This window comes from Cryptomeria japonica, chromosome 10 (assembly GCF_030272615.1).
Source record: "Cryptomeria japonica chromosome 10, Sugi_1.0, whole genome shotgun sequence".
NCBI classification, from domain to species: Eukaryota; Viridiplantae; Streptophyta; class Pinopsida; order Cupressales; family Cupressaceae; genus Cryptomeria; species Cryptomeria japonica.
In genome coordinates, this window is record NC_081414.1 from 683,168,557 (window position 1) to 683,179,174 (window position 10,618).

The window sequence follows — 10,618 nt, forward strand, 5'->3', positions numbered from 1 at the left end:
AGTTAGTTTATTGGATAGTGATTGATCTTCACAATCTTTGGTATTGAACCTATTTATATATGAACACTAGGTTCCTCGACTCTTTCATTTTTGGGGTATTTTAACCCTTTTTCATGTAACTAGAGATGAGAATAAGACCAATTTCTAGATAATAATCTTATTACATGTATATTACTTCTACAATATCAGTAATTGTTGTTCAATGATTGCATTTAAAGAATCATCAACATCTTTGAATACCAAATTTTTTGGGACCTTTGCTCGAGATGGATTTTCCTAGACTAGGTTTTCCATTATTTTATTTTGAGGAAGTTATGTATTAAGATAAAAAAATATTAAGTTGTCTAATTTACAATCACCTTTAAAATAAAAAAATAGTTATAGGACCTATTACAATTGTCTATAGTTCTCACTTTCTCATCTAGGTTCTCAAAAGCATGGGAACCCATGAGTTTTTCTAGGTTCCTATATAGGTGTTCACACCCAACCAAAGGAGAAGAAGTGGCAAGGGAGTTTGAGTAGAACATATAAAATAGCAAAGTATGGAGCTTAGAGGTTTCGTTTGTTCTCAAAAGAATCAAAATAATTGACAAAGACTTTCCAAGTTTCATGGGGACCCTCGATTGTCAATATGTAGGATCCAAGAAAGAAAAGTCAACTTCAAAGGAAAGTACAAGGGACAAAGTTTAAGGTGAAAACTAAGTTTTTTGGGGCCTAATAGAAGGTAGTAGCTCAAGTTTGTGAGTGGAGAAAGTCAAGAAATTACTATTAGGAATGATAGTGGTTCTCAAAACTATAGGAACCCCTAATGACATTTATGATTCCAATGGAAACATTGACCCTTTATGTAAAGAGGCTTTGATAAATCTCAAAAAAGTCCAAGGAAAAGGAAAAGAAAGAAGAAAGGTCTTATCCTACTTGATCTAGAATGGGAGATGAAGAACAATTTTAGCCTAAGGCTTGATCAATGATAGGTGACTTGGAGGGGGTCTAGCAGACTTTTCAACTCCTTTTTGGGTACACTAGTCTATAGGACCCTTTTTTGCTACCAAAGGCTAAAGAGACACATTTGTTTGTCGATATGCATAAAATGTCCATTTTTAGCATGTTTCTTTTTAATGGCCTCCTTCTACCTATATTAATTCTCACCAACCTTTTTTATCTACCCAAATCAGATCTTTAGCTTCTTTTAAGACAATTTGATTATGTTTTCTAATGTAATTTCTTAGGAGAACCAATACCATATTTCATTTACTATTTTAGTCCTCCCTTTCTAACATCCCATATCTTCAAAGTGAATTTTCTTGAGCACGTAGAATCTATTAGCAAGCCAAGAATGAATATGCATGTATGTTATGTGGACTATTTGTCGTCCACTGCTGCTCATTGTTGACCGGACCCAATAATCCTCTCACGCATCTTAATAAACACGTTTGTCATGGACCACAAAATTGTCGCTACATATCGGCGTGTCTATAAAAGCAATATAATACTCCCAATAATAGATATTCTTACTCCAAGATTTCCTCTCACAAATTAGACTTGATGGGCAACGCAATATTTTTCAGAAGGCATCATGGGCGTGTTAATATCATGAAATTAGATGGGCAAGTGTTGAAGGTGAAGGGGCCTCTCATAGTAAATGATATCCTCGCATATTATCCAGGCTATGTAATTTTGCATTCAGAAGCAGTTCGTCACATGGGAGTGAAAGCAAAACCTTTGGATGGATCTGCAACTCTCAACGCTAAGCACCTCTATTGTCTTATTCAATTGCCAAAGGTAGAGAATCACAAACGGGAGCCAAAAAGAGTCAGTTCAGGGATACCCATGAATGCAAAGTCCAGGCTTGAAAGTTTGCTCTTAACGCGCAGATCCATTTCTGATATTTCTCACATAAATTGTGAGCCATCATCTTCTGAGAGCAGTGAAGATAATGGAGCTGTTCGGGTTAAAGTCCGGTTGACAAAAGCTGAGCTTATTGAATTGATGGGTGAGAGCCAAGAGAGTTGTGATACAGTGGAAAGAATCCTGGATTCAATCCTCAACCATGAGAAATTCCAGCAAATGGAAAGAGGAAAGGAGATAGAAGAGGAAGAGAATTTTGCCTGGAAACCTTCCTTAGGGAGCGTCCCTGAAACTTGGAGAAAAAGCGAGGTGCTTATGGAATCATCTGCTACTGTTCCTCGTTTTACATAGATCTTATTTTGCTTCGGCTTTGTTATGAGTTAATAAAGCACGTTTGTGATAAACATTTGTTTATCTATCACAGGTAAAGAATGTGATGTTTCGCCACCGCACAATAGAAAGGTCTTGTAATTACGTACAATGATTGCAAAGGGAAGAGATAATGTCTTTACACCTGTAAGGTTTGATTCATTCCAAGGACTTTGAAGTACAGAGAGAAATTGGAGCCAACTGTCATATATATACATAAATAAATATAAAATTGCTATGAACAAGTAGCCTTTGTTTTAATGGTGAAGAAGATAGTACATATTGATGTATACAATTACTTACATGAAAAATATTGTATGAGACTAGCTTTATTGAATGTAATTTAAAGCTGGACTAAAATGAATTTTTTTGTAGGTTACATTTTGAGAAATTGGTATTACTTTAATAAATAGTTTTTAAAAATATTGAATGTATCAAAGAACTGATATGGAAAGAGGATGGTACATAATGTCATTATGTCTTTCTTATACGATAAAATTTCAAAATGACTAGTGTATTAAGATTAAAATATATAGAGATAGTGTTTTCAATGGTGGTATGTGAATGAGATGATAAAATATTTGAAATTATGGATTATCTTGTTGTCTTTGTGTTGGCAAAAAAATAAATTAATATAATTGAGATTTCATGATATGTAATTTTGTAATTTTTTTTATTATACTACACTCTACAACCTAAAAAAACATATAAAACTTAAATTTTCAATGAGATTTTGTATGGTAATTTGACTATAATTGTATAACACTTTGTTTTAATTAAAAAATATTTATATTTAAAAATATGTTTAAAAACACCTTAAGCATTTACCTAAAGGAAGATATTTATGTAGGAAAATAATGATTGTAATGTGAAATTATATGAAAATTGAAAGGTCCATTCATATAGGTCGGTTGTAACTTTGAGATGCATGGAGTTAAACATCAATTATAAGAGTTTTGTTGGCGTTCAATAAGGAGGTTGCAGAATAGGTCGCAAAGTCACAAGTTACTATTTTATCAAGTACCCTCTCAATGCAAACAATTACTTTCTCCTAACATAGATTGATTATGTTATTTAATATGCTTACTATTGTTCAAATCTAGTTTATGTGAATTTGTATTCTTTTTTTCATACATATGAATAAGAATGTATTTATCAAAAAGTAAAAACTACAAAGAGTGATGCTGAAACAATATCAGAGATGAGCATTTTCATCATAGTCACTTTCAAACCCTACTCTAGGTTGAGGCTGTGTAGGGCCATCATCCATTATAATGTCAAATTCCTTTTTTAGGCTTTACATATTTATTGGGTTCTTCCTCACAATACAAGAATCTGATTGAATCTTGGAAGAAAAAATCCCCTTTCAAACACTCGGTGCTTCAAAACCTATGGAACAAGGTCCTACCTTTTGTGGCTTGGATTATTTGGAAGGAGAGAAATAATGGCATATTTAGAGATGAATCCAAAGACATTGAAGTGGTTTTCCAAATGGTGAATGGTGTTATCAAACAAAAAATAAATATTGTGAACCATGCTAGGATGACCCAGAATGCAACAGCCTTGGAATTACTTATAAGGAGAGAATGAAAATCACCTTTCATATGGATGACTTTAATGTTAGAAAAAGTATTCTAAGAAAATATGCGAGATGGTGGAAGGCTAAACCAGACTGGGTCAAATTAAATTTTGATGAGCCTAGCAAGGGTAGCCTGGGGGTTGCACTTGTAGAAGGGGTTACAAGGGATTTGAGTGGTAAAGTGTTGGAAGGGTATGCTAAAAATGTGGTGGTTAAGACCAATAATGAAGCTACAACAATCACTTTGTGATGGGGCATAAAGTGAACCTTGCATTATGGTGTTAATAAAGGTTTAATCAAAGGAAATTCTAAGTTAATAATAGATATTATTAAATCAAAATCACATCCTCCATGGCAGGTTAAAAACTGCGTAGAAGATATCAAGGACATGATTGGTAGGTTCTCTAGCTAGGTAGCCACCCATATTTTTAGGGAAGGAAATAAAGTTGTCGAGACTTTAGCCAATGAAGGTCTCAAATTTGGGAAGTGAAAGTACTAGACTAAGGAGGGAGAGGTCTCTTGCCATGTCAAAAATATACTATTTAATGAAAGAAATAAAAGGTTTGCTAGCAAATAAATTTAAGAATATTCTCATAATCTTGTCTATGGTGTACATGATGTGGATTGTCATATGGAACTATAGGTTGGGGGGCCAAAAGTAGGCTAACATGATGGGTTCAGGTCATCATAATTTAAAATTCTTTATTGCAAAGTAAAAAATGCAAATGTGATGTTCCCATCTACAATTGGGATTTGGCTTTAAAGGATATCTTCACCGAAAAAAGGAAAAACTATGATAACACTTGGAGAGAGCGCAATTATAATTACTACTCCTTATTGAAAGATTTAGATTGATTTAGAAGACTTATTATTGTTATCATGTGGAAGAAAATGAGAGGTTTTGTTGGTGGCTTGTAATATTAATTTTGTTGGTATTCCAGAAAGACCCATTGTTAATTCTTATGTTTTGGTTTTGGGTCATGCTAACACTATTTCTAATTTCTGGGTTGAAAGAAACACTACCATGGGTGGCCAAAGACCAAGGGTTGAGCCAAGCTCATTTGATTCCCTCAATAAAAACATGCAGGTTTGGGATATCTTTGATAAAGGGGAGACTACTCCATTTTTTAAAGCCATGAGTGGAAGCAATGAGGATTTATCTTTACAATTCATGAACAGTTGAAGAAATGGGAGGGTAGAGGTTAGAGATGTCAAAATTTAAGTTTGGGAGAAAATCATTGCACAAGCCATGGGATTAAAATTCAAAGGTAAAAAGATTCATAGGTTGAGCTAGAATTAGGTGTATCAGGACTAAATGGATCTCTTTCTATAAATAGGAGAATATCTTACAAGATACCAAAATTGGTTTAATTGGGAGGATTTACGACCTCCTTTGGGTACCATGAGCTACCACCTCATTAATTAATTTACCTTAGAAGAGAGATCCACCATGGTTCACACTTGCCATTTCCCTTTGTTGAATGACCTTTTTCATCACAAACCAGTAAGTTTCCCCTCATTCCTCTTTTCTTTAATGGAAAAATGTACTTCTGATGGGGTTTATCCTCCATTGCATCAAGGTCTAATCTATACTCTTTACAATTTTCATTTAGGAAACACCCTTATTGTGAATCCAACCCCTTCTTGTGACCCCCCTAAGAACCAATACCAAAACACTTATTTTCCCTGCAATTTCCAAAAAATATTTTCCTTTAAAGATGAAGTGTCATTTTCCTCACATAGTGTCTCCTTTAGGAAAGTATTACTCAACCCTCCTAGTAAGTGAAACCTCAACCTAAGTAGTGATACTCCCCCTCTAATTCTAAATATTGGTCCCATGACCACTCTAGGAAAAGGCAAGGAAATTCAATTTAACCCTATTGATGTTCACTCCAAGCCTCTTAGTGGCAAGGGAAAAAATACCTAAAAGTCCTTTGAAGATAACTTTGTTGTTTCACTCCCCCCTCCCATTGATTTTTCTAACAATGATCTTTCTATAGATAGTATCACCAAATCCTCCTAGGAGAACATACCAATCAGATTGGCCAATTTATCTATGCCTGCTTAAATTGTTGAGGCCATTGAGAATGTCCCATTTGAAGAGAAAAGTCAAGACCATTATGAGGACTCCACCTTCAATGAGACTGAATCTAAAAGTAGCAAGGACACTCAAGAAGAACTTGTTGATTTGCTTTTGGGATAGTGTCCACCTCTATTACCCGTGATGGAAAGTCAATTAAATTCATCTCCTAAGGGTTTGAATAGCCTTAAAGACTATGGGAAAGATGAGGACTTGGAAGCTACAAAGGAACCCAAGGATCGTTATGATTGACAAAGGAAGGTTGCAGATATGGGATCTCATTAGATGTCTAATACCAAAATCTAATTATTATACAATAACCAAAATATTAGCAACAGGAATAAGAAAATATGATTAATCATCTGACTCTTGATAATTTATTTTCACATTTTTCCCTAAATCTTTTCCTATCAAAAGAATCATTATCATGATATTCTAACAATAAAAATCATTTCCATTAAATTCTATAAGAAATAAACACAAACTGTTTATCATCACCATCAATTGTCCAATTGTTCTTTCCACTGTATGACATGTTGTCAGCTTTCTTTATAATAAAAAAAGAACAATATTAACTACGCAAGCTTTTAGAATGTAGAAATGTTTAGAAGAATGTGGTTTGGCTCTTCATGGTCCTCAAAACAATCTAAACATGTTTGTAATTGGGAAGATTGCGTATGCAGCCAAACATTTTTCTAAACCCAAGCAACCCCAATGATGAAGAAGCATCTACAACTTCACACATGATATATTTCCCTCATGGTTATAAAACGTGTTGTCCATAAATAGTTTTTGTAGACACTAAAAATCATCAACACCCATGTCTCCTATTTTTCTCATATCATGTGCATAGTCTTTACTGACCAAATTCTCCCAATTCCTCCCATTTTTGTCCAATTTCACCCAATTTGACCTAATTTGACTTAATTTGACCAAATTGACATTTATGGATCTTAGTTTGACTGATTTGGCCTCTTAGGTTTAATTAATTAATTAAACCCCCTTTACTAACAATTCTTCTAAGTCCTAAATAACTAAATTTAATAAATTATTTATTTGTCTCCTTTCTCCATTAATTAAATAAATTCATTTTATTTAATTAGCTAATTCATAAATATGAGAAATAAATAAATAAACCTTTTTTATTAATTTATATTATTTATCTATCTCTAAAATAAAGATAATTAATAAATTTAATTCATCTTTAACTTCTTTTTCTGAGGAGATGATTAATAAATCTTGTTTATTAATTATCTCTATTTATCGTTTCATGTGAGGATATTTCCTTCTTTATTATTATTATTATTATTCTTTCATTTTATCAAATAATTTTTAATTATTAAATCTTCAATAAAATCCTCTTAATTTTTCAATTTGGAAATTAATATCTTTCTTTGATTTTCAAAAATCAATCCTTTTGGCAATATCTTTTTAATTTTAATTTTTAAATTAAATATGAGGTATGCACCTTCAAAAATCTTCTTCTTTTGCAAGGAGATAATTAATAAATGTTATTTATGAATTATCTATATTTATCCTCTCATAAGAGGATATTTAATTTAGTTTTAATTCTTCTATTTATTTTTTTGAATTAAGACATTTAATGATTTTTAATTATTAGAATTTTCCTGATATTTTCAACTTGCTACTTCGGTATTTATGAGAAGGTCATTAAATATTTTATTAGTTATTCTCATAATATCTTCCCATTTTCTTTTTCTATCTTCAGCCTTCCCCGAATGACAACGCTATGGTGCACTCAATTAGGTCTGTCTATCTAACCATACATATTTTCAATCTTAGCCATCCAATCAATCTCAATTTCTCTATAAATTGAGCACTTTTCTCATCATTTTCATGCACATTTTGAGTAACTATATGCTGTCAAATTAACTTCAAATCTTTGAATCTTCTCGTTGTTGCTTTCAACACATTTGCAATTTGGAGTTTGAGAGCCACATGTCATTTGATTAGAGAAGAAAGAATGACAATGGAGGGGATCATTTCGAGCATATGAAGGATGGTTTACATTTGCTTATCTTAGATTCTTGTTTATGTTTTAATTTTTTACCTTTATTGATGTGGGATTTATGGATTTTATTAAATGCCTAACTTTTCCTCTCACGGTTTTAACCCTTGTTGATTTGCCAATTAGTTCAAAATAAATGGGACAAAAAGATTCATGTGATGAAATAGGGCATGCTTACAAATAACTTGAAGTATTTTAGTGATAGAACCAGTTCCAAACACTCTCAACCATTGTGAACTTGTCTCGATTTTGTGGATGAAAATGGGTAACCAAAAGATTTTTTTTTCTATAAAGAATGCACTCAATGTGTGATGCCATCTTTGATGTATGCCATGATTTCATGAACCTGAGATTTGTCATATGAACTTTAGGCCAAAGCACTCCATTATCTTCATTGGCCTCGCAAGATTGGAAATTAACAGAACCTCGCAAGATTGGAAATTAACAGAACTATAAGCCCATAAAATTATGTTGTCCATGAAGCCCAATAAGAGATAGTAAGTTAATGTATATTATTGGCATTAGAGTATTTTATTGTAAAGATATCTCAGTCGGCGCCTCACTTAAAAAGATCTTCAAAAGAACAAGTAGTCCCTTTAGACTTTGACATCTCTAAGCATACAATGTTGATTGATTACTAAATTTTTTTTAATGAAATGATAATTTATATTCAAAATATAATATCATAAACAAAATCATATTAACATAATTCCAAGTAATAGTGATTTGATGATTAAATAGAATGATAACATTGAAATGGAAAACAATAAATAATATTATTTCAATTGATAATTAATTTATTGACTTAATAAATTTGTATGAAACTCAAAGAATAGTAACTAGATTATTATCAAATGTAAACAATTATTTACAATATTTAGTAGATCAACTCCTATTCAATTATTCTCAAATAATTGACCAATGAAAATTAGATTAATAAACAATAAAATAAAATAAAATTGTACATGATGAATGATACAGAAAAGTGCATAATATACAAAATAGTCCATATGGTCTAATTGAGCAAACATTATTGGAAACATGAAATTATAAGAAAGATGTGTATACTATTTGTCTAAAATTTCTATGATATATTGAAACTTTGGGAAGGCATGTGAACTATTTGATAGGACATGATAACATTTGACAAAAGGATTTAAAAAATATTATTTATAAAAAATAAATATGAATAAACAAGGCATGTGAACTATTAGATAGAATTCTAGAAAGAAAAGAATGGCTATGGAAATAGATACATAAAATATGTATACTATTCAATAGGATTCTTAAATTTAATCAAAGATGCAATATAGCTGCACTCTCTAATAGAAATTTCCCTTTTGTGACTCTTGAAACTTAGAGAAGAATTAATTGAATGGGCAAGTGCATTGTTTCCCTCTATCCTTTACTCACATAGATACAATTTTTTGTGAACCCCTCTTAACCAATCTAACACATTCATAAAAAAGGTGGAAAGAAAATTTAGGTATGCTAATTGGTAGGCATTAAGGTTTTAAGAGGCTTATATTGATATATTAACTAATAAATATGGCTAAATGAAAGGAAAAATAAATTAAATGTAAAATCTAGAGCTAGCTAATTGAATCACATTTTATACCATATCAATAAGAAAAATAAAACAAATATAAATAAACTACAACCAAACTCTTTATAAATAAGTGTAATATCCATTCCAAGAACTCACTTAAACTTTTAATTGAAAAATTTATTCCTTTATATTTTCTTGATATTAAAATCTCCCATCACCCTTATCTCCTTGCTTCTTGAAAAGGGAAAAAGGAAAAGAAAAAAAAGCAACCCTTTCTAATTCTCTCATTCATAAATACAAAAGTGGCTAGCTATTATATTTTTCCCTCTCTACTCAACCTCAATTTAGTATTTTCTCATTAAAGAAGAGAACAAAAAGAGTAGTAATAGTACCATCTATGTATCCATTATGGAAAAGTAAGTTATGAATTTAATATAGAAAAAATATGCTTTTTTTTTTATTAAATATAGGTTTAAGAACATTAAATTTTTCATGTATATAGCAAGAAGCTTCAAACAAAGTTAGTCAGCTTAATAAATAAAACAATTTAAACAATAAAACTAAAATAGATCTACTAGTCCTTCTAAGGACCCAAAAACATTCCATGCAAACTATTTATTATCGCCATGAATTCTCCAAAGAAACACATTGTGAGATTTCTTCATTGGAGAAAAGCAAGATAGTAACTGCCTGGCCAACTGCAATTGCAAAAAAGTTGAGAAGAATGTGATTTGGCTCCTCATGCTCCTCAAGTTGATCCAAACAAGTTGACAATCGAGCAGATAGTGTATGGAACCGACCATTTGTAAAACTGCTTTAACTAACTCTCACATGATATAATTTCTCTTGCTAGATATGTAATAAGATTTGGGCAATAAAATGAGACATACTTAAAAATTACTTAAAAGTAGTTTAATGATATGACTGGTTCCAAACACTCTCGACCATTGCAAACTTGTCTGGACTATCTGGACAAAAATGGGGAACCAAAATGCATATAATTTTCTCCTACAAAGAATTTTCTCAATGCATGATACCATCTTCATTCTCTGCAATGATTTCAAGAAGCTAAGCTTTTTCCATACAGACTTTAGGGAAAAATGCTCCATTGTCTTCATTGGTTTCAGAATAGGAGCATAAACAAAAGAATTAGTCCATGAAATA

At 31.6% G+C, this 10,618-nt stretch overlaps 1 protein-coding gene across 1 annotated transcript; it reads left to right on the forward strand.

Moving 5' to 3' along the window:
• Positions 1 to 1,545: 1,545 nt before the first annotated feature.
• LOC131063425 (uncharacterized protein At1g66480) lies at positions 1,546 to 2,199 on the forward strand. The gene has a single exon (XM_057997230.2). It carries the CDS (start codon positions 1,546 to 1,548, stop codon positions 2,197 to 2,199), a length of 654 nt encoding a protein of 217 aa, XP_057853213.2.
• The last annotated feature ends 8,419 nt before the right edge of the window (positions 2,200 to 10,618 follow it).

What these genes read in the sequence shown, in the direction of transcription:
- LOC131063425 (XM_057997230.2), top strand. Translation starts at nt 1,546, where the DNA reads ATGGGCAACGCAATATTTTTCAGAAGGCATCATGGGCGTGTTAATATC.